The sequence below is a fragment of the Coregonus lavaretus genome, assembly GCF_964263955.1.
Source record: "Coregonus lavaretus genome assembly, chromosome: 10".
Lineage (NCBI taxonomy): Eukaryota > Metazoa > Chordata > Actinopteri > Salmoniformes > Salmonidae > Coregonus > Coregonus lavaretus.
Window position 1 is genome coordinate 51340723 of NC_139997.1, and position 16281 is coordinate 51357003.

General features: G+C 43.3%; 1 protein-coding gene across 1 annotated transcript in view; it reads left to right on the forward strand.

The window, feature by feature from the left end:
• The window catches only part of LOC311135702 (follistatin-related protein 4-like), a gene marked incomplete at both ends in the record, with an annotated part of 192998 nt that overhangs the window by 140583 nt on the left and 36134 nt on the right, over positions 1-16281 (forward strand). Inside the window, 2 exons of the mRNA XM_084169722.1 lie at positions 2100-2290; positions 3393-3513. Of these exons, the coding sequence (XP_084025848.1) occupies positions 2100-2290; positions 3393-3513 (312 nt within the window). The remainder of the gene's footprint in view (positions 1-2099; positions 2291-3392; positions 3514-16281) is intronic.

The following is a 16281-nucleotide window of genomic DNA, read 5'->3' on the forward strand; positions in this document are numbered from 1 at the left end:
CGGATTTGCTCACTTAAAGATGCACTCCGGGATCTTAAGCACAACAAATCTGTAACATATTGCACTAATTGGATTCATAATATATCACACGAATTGATACATTCGTATGACATCATACAATGTTTCATTATATTTACATATCACACAATTGGATGACATAGTACACAAAAAACGGGGACCCCTTTTGGCTCGTGAGCACCACTTTCAAAACTACAAAAGCTCTGGAGTGCATATTTAAGCAGTTAAATTTCAAACAGGCAGTAATGTGAATTTCAGCCCCAAGTACAACTGAAACAACAGGGGGATATAGCTACTGTAAGATAGTCAGATTCCTCAGCTGCTGTCTTCAGCAGAATAAGAAAGACTTACTGAGGAACTTACTTAGGACATCATTGAGGGAAAATAAATACATTAATCTCAAGAAGTGGGTGAAGAAAAATATGTAATTTTTTGGTTTGTGGTCCTTAATTTCCATGTCCTTTGAAGGTGATTATGATGACTGACTATGTCATGATCCCTGGTGTCTGATCCGTAGCACACTCCATTCCCCCCAGAAGGAATAACATTGAACAGGGATGTAGCCGAGACCTTGACGTTATTGCTGTTCGCACGCCTCGGACTGCTGCGGATGGCGGGGTGTGTGTGAAAGGTCATGAGATCTTTACCCCGAAAAAAGCGAGGATCTTGGATTAATGGCGTGTCATAATAACTTAACCCGTATCACCATTGACCTTTCTCCTCACAACGCCGCCTTGATAGATGTACTTCATTACCCATTTGAAAAGTCTAAAATTGAATCCCTCCCCTTCTTCGTGGCAGGTTCATCAATGATTGATCAGCCTCAATGCAGTCGGAGAGAAAGGGCTGGTGCATTGAAATGACCCCTTGTCATGCTAATTGGAGGCACCAGAGCAGTGCCAGCGGCAGGTCTTTGCAACGACACTAGTGGGTAGGCAAAATAGAGCTGGTAAAAGTGTTTAGACGTTTGGTTTGTTTGGGTCGGTTGTGTGTCCCAAAGAGATGTGCTAACAATTCATGCAGCATGTAAGTTAACCCTCCTGTCACTGAAGAGAAAGGAACACAATTTAGTCATCAGGCAGCCCGCATGCGTCACCAAAAAGCAACGAAATGTGACATAATGTAGGAGACATTTCCTCCCTTGTAGAGGCTTAACAGGACTCTTGTTGAGTTTAGGAGTGACAGGAGGGTTAACGGATATGACGTTGGGGCATCAGTACTACAGTGGGGTGGGGGAACCAGGAGGGCTGCAGGTTGGACGCTTTGGATGCCTGCATCTTGTACACCGTTGTCTTTTTGTGGTATTTATTAGCTGTAATTGATGTTGATGTCTACTCTGAATTAGGCATTGCAATCAAGCCCTGGTCCTCGCAGGAGGGGGTATGGCTCTTCACAGCGATCGGGAGACATTTTCTAATGACTTATTCATATCAATGAGCTTTTAATATTGTGTGCGCTCATCATTTGGCGGAGATACACAGGCACCCCTCCCACCTCCTGTCAACTCTCACAGGCAGCTGGTGGAAGGAAGGGGGAGTGGAGCAATGCTCTCCATTCATATCAAGTCCTAAAGATGCCCACAGCGGGTGGCCTGTGTTTGCACAATTTTATTTCAAGTAAGGAATAAACACACTCTCAGCTGCACTTGATTAATCATGGCTCCTCCATTCCTCTGCACATATTTATCAGTGGGCTGGGAGACAGAGTGCTGTGCAGCCAGGCAGGATGTGATGCTGTGTTTGAAACATGGGTGTTAATCCCTCAGCAAGTGAAAGAGGACAAGACTGTCTAAAGCATCTCAATGAGGATGTTTACCTTTTGTTTTCATGTGGATTGGAGGATTATACATAATTAATTGGACCCCCTGCGCGGAAACACTGTCCAACACATTATGCAAGCACACACATACTGTACGCACACTGCAACACGCACTCAAGCAAGCAAGCAAGCACCCACGCACGCACATTTAATATACTCACTCTTACACACTTATCCATCCTCCAAAATCATTTAGTCCTGCAGCGGTAAGGTCATTGTAACCTAATTGAGGTTAATTTAAAGACTGTGTTGTGTTTTTATAGGAGACACGTGCACCATGGCAGATTACAACAAGCTGAAGAGTATGCTGCTGGATATGCAGCCTAAAGGCCTGAATGGCAGGGACAAGAACATTAAGAGAGACATGGACCAGAAGAGAGCCCTGGTGGACACCATGTTTAAGTACCTGGACGTGGACGGGGATGGCCGTCTGTGCAGTGGCGAGCTGGAACAGGTGGGTTCTTCTCTGGGGTGAGAATTGGATTAAGGTGGGCATCAGAGCCACACTAACTGGTGTTAATTGGATGCATCTCCATCCATGGGTGATCTACTTCTACTAGCCCTATGCCAGAAGGTGCTTGGGTTGGGGTGTAGGGTTTGAGCATAGCCTGAAGGTAGAGAGGCACACTTCCTCTTGCTGCTCCGTAGGCAAGCACCATGGTGTTGTAGTGGATGTGAGCTTCGAATGGAAGCCAGTGGAGTGTGCGGAGGAGTGGGGAGACATGGGAGAACTTGGGAATGTATTAAAGCCCTGTTTAGGTTTGTGATCCTTTTTTAGAAGGTAGATAGAAGTGTTTAGTTGCACTGTTATGAGAAATAGCTGTCATGTTTTATTAGCTTACAGAACAGGTTGCTAAATGACATCACTCTTTGTCTCATGAAACTAAAATAAAATACTTTGTCTGCGTCCCAAATGGCACCCTATTCGCTATATAATTGTACACTACTTTTAAATCTATATATGGAATAGGGTGCCATTTGGGACGGAGAATTTGCACCTTTCTACTTTGAGGAAAACGGACCGACGTGAAATAAATTAAGAACTATTTCTCACATCTCAGCAGTTTATAAGATTTGATTAAAGATCTGATCAAATCATGGTTGGCAATTATTAATTTGACACGCAGCCAAGAAATCTTTAAAGAGACATTTAAAACATTTTAAGGGAGTAAATAGGGAGATATCCATCCAAGATCAGAGAAATCAAAGAAATAGAAATTAGATGTCACTAAATGTCATAATCAGTTATATCTATAAAGCATACTGGCTCTACGCGTTGGGTGTCCCTCCCTCTATACATGTACAGAATGGGGCCAGTCTCACCAGAAGCATAGTTTGCACCTGTACTTTTTCCAAAGGGAATTAAATATAGGATAGAACAAGGCTAAAATAAAGGTTAAGAGAAGGTGTAAGACAGTTTAAGTGAATGAAGGAAGACAGTTGTTATCTGTACTGTATCTGACTTGGTACTATGGTTTATATCCATATAACGAGAATGTCAATCATAGAATTGGATACAGTCATTACAATTCTATGGTTTCTATCCTCCTGTCCAGATCTCTATGAAGGAGCACCTAGAAGACAGTTTGCTGGAGTGCACCATGCAGGACCTGCTCCGCTACGATGACTACAACAACGACGGACACCTCACTTTGCACGAGTTCTACACCGCTTTTCGTAAGTCCAGCTTTAAATCCCCACCTCCTTCTCAGTCTTTCTCTCTCTCTCTCTCTCTCTCTCTCTCTCTCTCTCAGCCCATCCCATCAGAATAAGACCGGATCAGACCAGATAAACCTGACTCAGGCTGCGCTGCAAACCAGTAATCCTGCAATCCTCTGCCCTGTTTGCCAGGCCAGGCCTCATTATGGGCCTCTGAGCTGTGAGCCGTGGCTGAGAGCACCTGGTCATCAGGCCTAATAAAGCCTAATCACACAGCCAATATGGCAGACTGGATTTGGGCTGGAACAGAGGATGACAGAGCAACCTCTATCACTGGGGTTGCTTTACCTCTGAGAGGACATCTCTACACCACCAATCCCCACCACTCTCCACCATACATTTCAGCCAGTGTGATTAGAAACAAAATATGCGACCTGAGCACCAAAATGGACATCCCAGACCGATATGGCCAGTCCATCCAATTGGACAAAGCCGATAAATCAGGCCATTAGCAATAGGCGGCGTGGCACCATTTTGAAGGCTTTCACAATCGGGGCAAAAACACAGGTCCATTAAGCCTCAACAGTCATTAACCATAGTAATGACTGGGTTTTAGTGGAATCATTGTTGTCATTATATAGTTACTTTCCTTTTAGCATCCAGATGGGCTGTGAGAATGGCTGGCGGTGGGTCTGTTTTGAGGAAGGTGTAAGGGGTTTAACAGGGAGGTGAAGGAGAGGGTTGGGACTAATAAAACATGTGATTGATCAGACATTGTTCAAGGTTAACTGTTGTGCTGCATAAGACTAAAACAAGGAGTGGGAATGTTTTATTAAGAGGAGGCTCATCTTGCTTTATGGCTTATGTGCTATGGATGGATGTTTCTGAGATGAGTTGTTCTCCCTTGGGAGAGGGAAATTAAGTTGAGATGCCAGGAAGCTCAGGTGTTTCTACACAAGCTCTCCCTGTAGATACCATGCTTGGTAGATACACTGGGCAGCAAAACTCAATGTTAAGCCCCGTTCTGCAGATGCTGTTGTGTAGAGAGAGTGTTCTGTTCCATAGCAGGCAGACAAGTTCCATTCCAAAGCTTGGAGTTCAGTTTGGCTCTAGACTCCCCCTTCAGGATGTGATAGTATTTGCAGTGATCTACTAAGGCATCTGACAGTTCAGCACAGCGTTGTTGTTTCCTTTTTTTCTCTCTCCAACGTCTTCTTGCTTTAGCCTTTGCCCTGGTCTTTCAGGAGGGCTTTGCATAAATACCCCCTTCCTTTCATGCTATAAATGTACCGCTATAATCACAGTCAGAAAAATATCTACTTGAATCTTTGCCTAATGAATATTTAACTAAATGTTGGAAAGTAGTATTCATGACTAATGATGAAAAGTTGGGAGAGCTCAACTCAGCCAAAGGAAGAAGAGACCTCTTGTTCTTCACAAAGCAGAATAAGTAATGGCCATTGAATAACGCACATCTCTGCTGCAGTGCCTATGGAGGTGCTGAGATAAATGTATAATGACTCTTAGATGTGCTCTGTGTGTGCCCTACCCACTGGGCACAGACGTAAATTCAACGTCTATTCCACGTTGTTTCAACGTAATTTCGTTGAAAAGACATGGAAACAACAGTGATTCAACCAGTGTGTTCCCAGTGGGTAGAGTGTAGTATTTATCAATTCCATTACCCCATGTGAAGGTAGATCATGCTAGAGAATGGCTGGTACACGTGTGCTGTTATCAGAGTGAACCGATACATTAACCTCATGGACCACATGTGTTTTAACCATTGAAGCAGATGCTTGTCCAGACTTGCAGATACATATTGTGGTAGTACTCCCTTTAACATTGTAAACCTTTTCTACTGCAGGAGGGATGCTCTGTAGTGCCCCAGGGGAGTAGAAAAGAGGCATCCATATGGGACGGAGTGGAGAGGATAAGGGAAAGAAGAGGGGGAGAGGAGATAATGCAATACGAGGGAGGAGGGGGAATGCTGGAGTTAGAGGCATTGTACCCAGAGCTGGGAGTCTATTTGTTTTTCATGACTGCTGTTAATAGTGGAATTATAAGGACATGGCGAGCTGCGCTGGCGGGCACCGTCAGCAGATCTGTTTAATTAATCAAGTGGCTGAAGAAACAGAGTGTGGTGGCGGAGATGGGTCGGGAGGGGTCGGGGGGGGGGGTTGGGGATAAGGAGGGAAAGGAAGAAAGAGGGAAAGAAGGGAAGACAAGTGTAATTGGCTAGGAAGAGGGGGCTGTGTGTGTGTGTGTGTGTGTGTGTGTGTGTGTGTGTGTGTGTGTGTGTGCGTGTGCATGCGTGCGTGTGGTGGAATGTGCTGAGGGGCAGGGTTTGCAGTGGAGGGACCGTGTGTGTAGGTCAGGAAGAGCGGCACGCGCCAGTCCCCTGTCTGCCTGTGATGCATATCCTCCACAGGTGGAGATTACACAGGCCATCAGAAGGGTATTCTTATCACAAGGAGATCACAGCTTTTCAAGGGATGCAAATTACTACATTAGCAAAGGCATAGTCAATTAAACCCACTCATCGAAAGACAAAGCTTCTGTCCGTCACCGTGAAGCTGCCGCAGCACCTTTTTCATGGTTTTCTGACTTTCCCAGTAAATGAAAAACAGCCTAAATGTAGATTATAAACTGCCACTGTGGACAACCTCAATCCTATCTTCATGACATTGTCCAATAAAAAACCCACCCATGAAGTTGGAGCCTGCAGTGAGTGGTGAAATATCCCTAGTTAAGCACATAGGAGAGAGTGACTTTAGATAACTGTACTAAAGGTCTATTCCACCTGTCTCCCTCTCAGGTTGGCTCCTCTCCTCCAGCTCCTCTCTGTTCCACATTGGTGTTTTATTTGAAGGCTCATTAGATGACTCCATGGCCTTCACGGCTAATTGCCAATACCGTATTTGTATGGTTTCCGGCACATTCATTGTGTCAGCTGTGTGCTGGGATAATTACATTCTGTCAGCTTGCTGTGCTAGCCCTTAATAACCATCTCTGTCCCTGAGTGTGACAGAAACAGAGGATGTCCTGTCACCACATCTCTTCCTCCACACATCCACCCTTTTATCATTTCCCTGGGCAGGCACTTAAATACGGCCAACGGTCAGACGGTGAACGGCAAGAAGCCAGAGGATTCCTCTGTTCTGCAGAACGCCGTGAGACAAGCAAAGCGAGTCTCCATGGCAACTGTAGGTGCCTCTGATCTTGGAATAATCTATTTTGTGAGACATTTACAATGCAGCCATCTCCCTATAGAGAGGAGAGAAGAGAAGAGAAGAGGAGGACAGTTAAGAAGGAAAGTGTTTACGCTCATGAAGTTGTCTGATACACTGAGCACAGGTACAATGTGTGTCTGGATGAAGAAGCAAAATATCTCCGTACAGGGAGACTTGAAGAGGGCTTCAATAAATATAAAATGTCAAATAAGAAATATGAGCCAACATCTTCAACATTGTGAAATACCACAGGGTTTTTTCTTTGTACAATAGAAACATCCAAGCATATGTCAAATGATATTGCAGAGCAGTATAATGCTAATAAAATCCATATCCCTGTTAGGCTGGCAGAATCTTTATCCACTTGTTTACACAGACAGTGATATAAATCTATAAATGGGATGAAAAAGAAGCGCATTAGTGTTACAGCAGATGCCTGTCAGCCTGTAACCAATTAAAGGGAAATGTTGGAAACTCATTGTTTGCCAGCCAAAAGAATTGTGAAATAAAACGACTTCCGCGGAGTTAACAGAAAGGATGTTTGGCTTTCTTTTCTTCTACATGAGAATTTACTGTTAATTTAAAGTCTTAATAATATCCAATCCAAACTCCAATCCTTGAGTTTGAATAGAAGACACTCTTAGCCGGGGGAAATGTAAAACAAGATATGATAGAAGAACACTTGTAAGTTAATGTAATACTCTAATATTTCCTATCTCCATAATCATGAGTCAGTTGATCATTTAAAAGGTGAACTTTCGCTGGAGAGCCGTTGTGCTACCAGTCATCTAATATCTATGATAATTACCAGGGGATAATCCTCCCATCTCTCGTTCTCTTTCATCTAAACTATTTTAATTGTACCCCTTTAATAGTTCTTCTCTAATTTAGCGGAGAGATGCGTATCCTCGTGTCCTGGGAATGGCACGGCCTGACCTCTAACCCCCGAACACCCAGACTCCACCACTCCTCCGTCCTCCTCACCGTCTCGTTGTTTTTCCACCATCAAATTGTGCTAGCAGTCCTCAGGCTCCAGCACACCATTATTCACACACAGAGGCCCCCCGGCTGTTAGTGGCACAGCATGTGGTCTTCATTTATCTCTCCCTCAAACTCTCGCTCCAGCAAGGAAATAATTCATTATCATGCCTCCATTGATTCACTCCTTTTGTGAGCTTCGATGCTCCCTCTGCAACTTCAAACAAGTGTGTATGTGTCCCCCAGCCTCCCTCCACTGGAGAAGGGAGTCCGTCCCAGAGAAAATTTTCCTCTGATCAGCCCAAACGGTTGTGGAGAGCTGGGCCCCAAATAAACATAAAAACAGCTTAGAAAAAGCATATTTTGAAAGAGTGTGATAACAAAGCCTACAACAAAGATAGAGTATGTGTGTTCATTGTACTTGTACAGTGGCTTGCGAAAGTATTCACCCCCCTTGGCATTTTTCCTATTTTGTTGCCTTATAACGTGGAATTAAAATGGATTTTTGGGGGGTTTGTATCATTTGATCTACACAACATGCCTACCACTTTGAAGATGCAAAATAAAATAAAATTGTGAAGCAAACAAGAAATAAGACAAAAAAACTGAAAACTTGAGCGTGCACAACTATTCACCCCCCCAAAGTCAATACTTTGTAGAGCCACCTTTTGCAGCAATTACAGCTGCAAGTCTCTTGGGGTATGTCTCTATAAGCTTGACACATCTAGCCACTGGGATTTTGGCCCATTCTTCAAGGCAAAACTGCTCCAGCTCCTTCAAGTTGAATGGGTTCCGCTGGTGTACAGCAATCTTTAAGTCATACCACAGATACTCAATTGGATTGAGGTCTGGGCTTTGACTAGGCCATTCCAAGACATTTAAATGTGTCCCCTTAAACCACTCGAGTGTTGCTTTAGCAGTATACTTAGGGTCATTGTCCTGCTGGAAGGTGAACCTCCGTCCCAGTCTCAAGTCTCTGGAAGACTGAAACAGGTTTCCCTCAAGAATTTCCCTGTATTTAGCGCCATCCATCATTCCTTCAATTCTGACCAGTTTCCCAGTCCCTGCCGATGAAAAACATCCCCACAGCATGATGCTGCCACAACCATGCTTCACTATGGGGATGGTGGTCCTCTGTAGCTCAGCTGGTAGAGCACGGCGCTTGTAACGCCAAGATAGTGGGTTTGATCCCCGGGACCACCCATACACAAAAATGTATGCACGCACGACTGTAAGTCGCTTTGGATAAAAGCGTCTGCTAAATGGCATATTACATATTATATTATGGTGTTCTCGGTATGATGAGAGGTGTTGGGTTTGCGCCAGACATAGCATTTTCCTTGATAGCCAAAAAGCTCCATTTAAGTCTTATCTGACTAGAGTACCTTCTTCCATATGTTAGGGGAACGTGTTTGCTTATTTTTTTCTTTAAGCAGTGGCTTTTTTCTGGCCATTTTTCCGTAAAGCCCAGCTCTGTGGAGTGTACGGTCGGCAGGTAGCTTAGTGGTTAAGAGCGTTGTGCCAGTAAACGAAAGGTCGCTGGTTCTAATCCCCGAGCCAACTAGCTGAAAAGTCTGTCGATGTGCCCTTGAGCGAGGCACTTAACCCTAATTGCTCCTGTAAGTTGCTCTGGATAAGAGCGTCTGCTAAATGACTAAAATGTAAATGTACGGCTTAAAGTGGTCCTATGGACAGATCAATCTCCGCTTTGCAGCTCCTTCAGGGGTCTCTTTGTTGCCTCTCTGATTAATGCCCTCCTTGCTTGGGCCGTGAGTTTTGGTGGGTGGCCCTCTCTTGGCAGGTTTGTTGTGGTTCCATTTTCTTTCCATTTTTTAATAATGGATTTAATGGTGCTCCGTGGGATTTTCAAAGTTTCATGTGATAGATCATGTCACACTTAGATTTGTGACACTTAGATTTTCTATGGCTAGGCCACTCCAGGACCTAAATGTGCTTCTTCTTGAGCCACTCCTTTGTTGCCTTGGCCGTGTTTTTTGGGTCATTGTCATGCTGGAATACCCATCCACGACCCATTTTCAATGCCCTGGCTGAGGGAAGGAGGTTCTCACCCAAGATTTGACGGTACATGGCCCCGTCCATCGTCCCTTTGATGTGGTGAAGTTGTCCTGTCCCCTTAGCAGAAAAACACCCCCAAAGCATAATGTTTCCACCTCCATGTTTGACGGTGGGGATGGTGTTCTTGGGGTCATAGGCAGCATTCCTCCTCCTCCAAACACGGCAAGTTGAGTTGATGCCGAAGAGCTCGATTTTGATCTCATCTGACCCCAACACTTTCACCCAGTTCTCCTCTGAATCATTCAGATGTTCATTGGCAAACTTCAGACGGCCCTGTATATGTGCTTTCTTGAGCAGGGGGACCTTGCGGGCGCTGCAGGATTTCAGTCCTTCACGGCGTAGTGTGTTACCAATTGTTTTCTTGGTGACTATGGTCCCAGCTGCCTTGAGATCATTGACAAGATCCTCCCGTGTAGTTCTGGGCTGATTCCTCACTGTTCTCATGATCATTGCAACTCCACGAGGTGAGATCTTGCAGGGAGCCCCAGGCCGAGGGAGATTGACAGTTATTTTGTGTTTCTTCCATTTGCGAATAATCGCACCAACTGTTGTCACTTTCTCACCAAGCTGCTTGGCGATGGTCTTGTAGCCCATTCCAGCCTTGTGTAGGTCTACAACAGGGTTCTTCAATTCCGGTCCTGGAGGGCCGAAACACCTCTGTTTTTCATCCTCTCCTTCTAATCAGGGGCTAATTCAGACCTGGGACACCAGGTGAGTGCAATTAACTACCAGATAGAAATTAAAAACAGAAGTGTTTCGGCCCTCCAGGACCGGAATTGAAGAACCCTGGTCTACAATCTTGTCCCTGACATCCTTGGAGAGCTCTTTGGTCTTGGCCATGGTGGAGAGTTTGGAATCTGATTGATTGATTGCTTCTGTGGACAGGTGTCTTTTATACAGGTAACAAGCTGAGATTAAGAGCACTCCCTTTAAGAGTGTGCTCCTAATCTCAGCTCGTTACCTGTATAAAAGACAGCTGGGAGCCAGAAATCTTTCTGATTGAGAGGGGGTCAAATACTTATTTCCCTAATTAAAATGCAAATCAATTTATAACATTTTTGACATGTGTTTTTCTGGATTTTGTTGTTGTTATTCTGTCTCTCACTGTTCAAATAAACCTACCGTTAAAATTATAGACTGATCATTTCTTTGTCAGTGGGCAAACGTACAAAATCAGCAGGGGATCAAATACTTTTTTATGTACATATTACCTTGACTAACATTGACAGGTACCCCCTGTATATATCCTCATTACTGTTATTTTATTGTTGCTCTTTAATTATTTTGTATTTATTTATTGTTTACTTCAGTTTATTTAGTAAACATTTATTTATTTATTAAGACTGCATTGTTGGTTAAGGGCTTGTAAGTAAGCATTTTACTGTAAGGTCTACACATGTTGTATTCGGCGCATGTGACAAATACAATTTGATTTAATTTAACAGGATGGAGGTAATGGGACAAAAGATGGTTTCTGCTGCCATTAGCCAGCAGCCTACATAGCTTGTCCTATCCACATGTCCATAGGCCTACTGTAGCTCTCTCTCTCCCAGCTGCACGTTGTTCCGTTTCCCAGGTCTACAGAACTAAACAGTGTATCGATCAGCCTTAGACCTGCACAACGCACCGGTAATCTGCTGGAAACAACACTCTCTGTCTATGCCTGTGTCCCAAATGGCATCCGGTTCCCTTTATAGTGCACTACTTTTGACTAGAGCCGTATGGGTCGTGATCAATAGTAGTACATTATATATAGGGAATAGTGTGCCATTTGGGCCTCGGCCTCCGTGCTGGAGGGAGCCATCATGATAAGAGAACAGAATGTTAACCTGATGTTGCTTCCTGTTTACAGATTGTAGACTCTTTGTAGTGCATGGGTTCTCGCTCGGAGTGTAAGATGCAGGTGGAGAAGGAGAAAGAGAGAGTCTGGGTGGATTCTCCAGAGTATTGGCTGTGTCTCTAACTCAGCTCAAATCCTCCAATATCAGTATGTCCCTGCTTGGCTAAGAGACTACTGGCAACATAGCCTTTGCCTCGAGGAAATCACGCATTTAGCTTGCTCAATGGTAGAGCTCAAAGGGACAAGCTTTCCAATGCTGTGTGGTTCATCAAGTCAGATAATTAGCATACACCAGCAGACAGTATCAATGTAATAACGTGGCAGCCTTGTGGCTTCTAGACCTATTCTCCAGTGATTTCCTGCTCTGGGAGCCAAGACTCCAAGGAGAGATCTCAAAGCAATTAATCAACTTAATCAACTCATCAGGATCTTTTCTAGAAACCTTTGACTATCTTTCTTTCCCATCGTGGCAGAATGTTGCTCTGTGCTCTCATGGCTTGGTTAATTACTAAAGCTATTATTTCATGTCACACAGTTACAGTACGTGACTATTGTTCTCTAATGAGCTTCTTTGCACTGTACCACAATGCTCTGAATAGAAGGCGAACCATCCCACTGGGCACAAACTGGTTGAATCAACGTTGTTTCAATGTAATTTGTCAATGTGTGACATTGAATCTACGTGGAAAATACATTGGATTTGAAAAAAGTCAGCAACAGAAACTATTGTTTTGAGGGTGAAATTTCAACCACAGGATTGGGTCATCATGGTAACCAAATTTCAACATAGACAAACCTTGTATAAAATAGGTTGAATTTGTACCTTTAAAAGAACGTCAGATCTTCAATGTTATATAAACTATCAGAAAAAGTAACAATAGGCTAGCAGTACCTACTACTGGAGAATTGATCTATCTACAGTTACCCTTTGGTCTCCCATCCAGAGTTTTAACTAAGCCCTGCTTAGCTATTTGTCACTGACTATTACCAGTGTGCTATCATGAGAATGATTGTTGAGAGATCTCCACTTAAAAACAAAATAGATTCACTGTTGCTATCAAGTCGTTCCAAAGGGTAGGTTTTAACAGAGCAAATAAAATGTGACCATACAATCACCCATAATATCATCAATGATGCTTTTAGGCCAATGTAGCATGTGTAAAGTCATTAACAGCTAATGTTTCTATTCAACCCAGAATTCAACTAAAAATAGACAATACAATAGGCCTAGGGTTTCAAGCTCTGGTTGATTTCAAATGTAATGATATTTAGTGATATTGAATTGTGTTTGGTTGTCAACACAACCAAATATCAAAATGTAAAAGAGATGTACACTGAGTGTACAAAACATTAGGAACACCTTCCTAATATTGAGTTGCACCCCCTTTTGCCTTCAGAACAGCCTCAATTCGTCGGGACATGGACTCTACAAGGTGTCAAAACATTCCACAGGGATGCTGGCCAATGTTGACTCCAATGCTTCCCACAGTCGTGTCAAGTTGGCTGGATGTCCTTTGGGTGGTGGACCATTCTTGATACACACTGGAAACTGTTGAGCGTGATAAACCCAGCAGCGTTGCAGTTCTTGACACACTCAAACCGGTGCGCCTGGCACCTACTACCATACCCCGTTCAAAGGCAATTTAATATTTTGTCTGCCCATTCACCCTCTGAATGGCACACATACAGTGGGGGAAAAAAGTATTTAGTCAGCCACCAATTGTGCAAGTTCTCCCACTTAAAAAGATGAGAGAGGCCTGTAATTTTCATCATAGGTACACATCAACTATGACAGACAAAGTGAGAAACATTGTAGGATTTTTAATGAATTTATTTGCAAATTATGGTGGAAAATAAGTATTTGGTCAATAACAAAAATTTCTCAATACTTTGTTATATACCCTTTGTTGGCAATGACACAGGTCAAACGTTTTCTGTAAGTCTTCACAAGGTTTTCACACACTGTTGCTGGTATTTTGGCCCATTCCTCCATGCAGATCTCCTCTAGAGCAGTGATGTTTTGGGGCTGTCGCTGGGCAACACAGACTTTCAACTCCCTCCAAAGATTTTCTATGGGGTTGAGATCTGGAGACTGGCTAGGCCACTCCAGGACCTTGAAATGCTTCTTACGAAGCCACTCCTTCGTTGCCCGGGCGGTGTGTTTGGGATCATTGTCATGCTGAAAGACCTAGCCACGTTTCATCTTCAATGCCCTTGCTGATGGAAGGAGGTTTTCACTCAAAATCTCACGATACATGGCCCCATTCATTCTTTCCTTTACACGGATCAGTCATCCTGGTCCCTTTGCAGAAAAACAGCCCCAAAGCATGATGTTTCCACCCACATGCTTCACAGTAGGTATGGTGTTCTTTGGATGCAACTCAGCATTCTTTGTCCTCCAAACATGACGAGTTGAGTTTTTACCAAAAAGTTATATTTTGGTTTCATCTGACCATATGACATTCTCCCAATCCTCTTCTGGATCATCCAAATGCACTCTAGCAAACTTCAGACGGGCCTGGACATGTACTGGCTTAAGCAGGGGGACACGTCTGGCACTGCAGGATTTGAGTCCCTGGCGGCGTAGTGTGTTACTGATGGTAGCTTTGTTACTTTGGTCCCAGCTCTCTGTAGGTCATTCACTAGGTCCCCCCGTGTGGTTCTGGGATTTTTGCTCACCGTTCTTGTGATAATTTTGACCCCACGGGGTGAGATCTTGCATGGAGCCCCAGATCAAGGGAGATTATCAGTGGTCTTGTATGTCTTCCATTTCCTAATAATTGCTCCCACAGTTGATTTCTTCAAACCAAGCTGCTTACCTATTGCAGATTCCCAGCCTGTTGCACGTCTACAATTTTGTTTCTGGTGTCCTTTGACAGCTCTTTGGTCTTGGCCATAGTGGAGTTTGGAGTGTGACTGTTTGAGGTTGTGGACAGGTGTCTTTTATACTGATAACAAGTTCAAACAGGTGCCATTATACGTCATAGTTGACGTGTACCTATGATGAAAATTACAGGCCTCTCTCATCTTTTTCAGTGGGAGAACTTGCACAATTGGTGGCTGACTAAATACTTTTTTTCCCCACTGTACACAATCCATGTCTCAATTATCTCAATGATTAAAAATACTTATTTAACCTGTCCACTCCCCTTCATCTACACTGATTGAAGTGGATTTAACAGGTGACATCAATAAGGGCTCATAGCTTTCACCTGGATTCACCTGGTCAGTCTATGTCATGGAAAGAGCAATGTTTTGTAGACTCAGTGTATATTCTCTTTGGATAGTTCCATCTGTGCCACTGACTTAGTATGGCTTTAATGCCAGTTTGTCTACAACTTAATAATTGATATGTTGGATTAATGTCTCCATCTCAACCAAACATCTAAGTTAAAGAATATGACTAAATCCAAACAAACTTTATTTAAAGTGCATTTAAAGTTTGATTTGATTTAGTCCTATTCTTTAACTTCGATTTTTTGTTGAGATGGGTTTGAGATGCTTTTAAATGGTTGAAAACACAGTGATAGACATTTGGGTGACAACTAAACCAAAAATCAGACAATGTTTCTCCATTGGAATTTGATTATGCTTTTAGATGGTTGAAAGCATACTGATAACACATTGTAAATTCAACTAACTTTTGGTTTTCTTTATGAGTGGATGAATATACTATGTTGTAATCCCAATTATCCACGTTGAAATTACGTGGTGTGCCCAGTGGGATGTAATTGCCGATTGTCCTCACTGAGAGGAATGTTGAACTAAAGAACCCATTGTTCTGGACTGTCAGTCATTAAAAACTTTATCGGTCGTGTTAGTTGGTATGGTCGTGTTAATTGTGGGCTTTGTGTTTTCCATTTGAGAGGATCTGAAGAGATTTACGCTGATTATTTATTGATATAGGACCATTCAAATCAAAAAATATATATATATTGAGAGTTGTCCCTGACATTGAAAGTACGCCTACATAATTTTGGACCAAAGGTAGAGTTTGAGTTATCTGATCTGTCCCTCAGAAGCTGATCATCAACTTTTATTACATGAAACCCTGTGTGTTTATGCTAGAGACTTCCTGTTTTTGCATGGGCTGGGCTCCCTAGTGGTCTAAGGCACTGCATCTCAGTGCTAGAGGTGTCACTATAGACCCTGGTTCGATCCCGGGCTGTATCACAACTGGCCGTGATCGGGAGTCCCATTGGGCGGCGCACAATCGGCCCAGAGTCATCCGGGTTAGGGGAGGCCGGGGTAGGATGTCATTGTAAATAAGAATAAGTTCTAAACTGACTTGCCTAGTTCAATAAAGCTTAAATAAATAAATACAATAAAAATGTGCCTATGCGGTAGACCGGCAGTTCCCGAGATTGGTATTTATCAGACATGAGAGGATGCCGTAAAGTTACTTTTCACGATAACGTCTGTCAAGCCCAAACGGTTTGAGCTAGAAACTATTATTGAAAGCTGAGACTCTCACGAACACGGACAAGTGCGTTTCCATGGGCTAATAGCAATAAGGCCAAATTCAATGTTTCATCCCCCAAAAAATGTTATGCATATATACCTCCAGAGGTCCTAAAATGTTAAATCAAATAGCTAAATGATGCTTAATAAGAATGCTGTTCATTGACTATAGCTCAGCATTCAACACCATAGTACTCT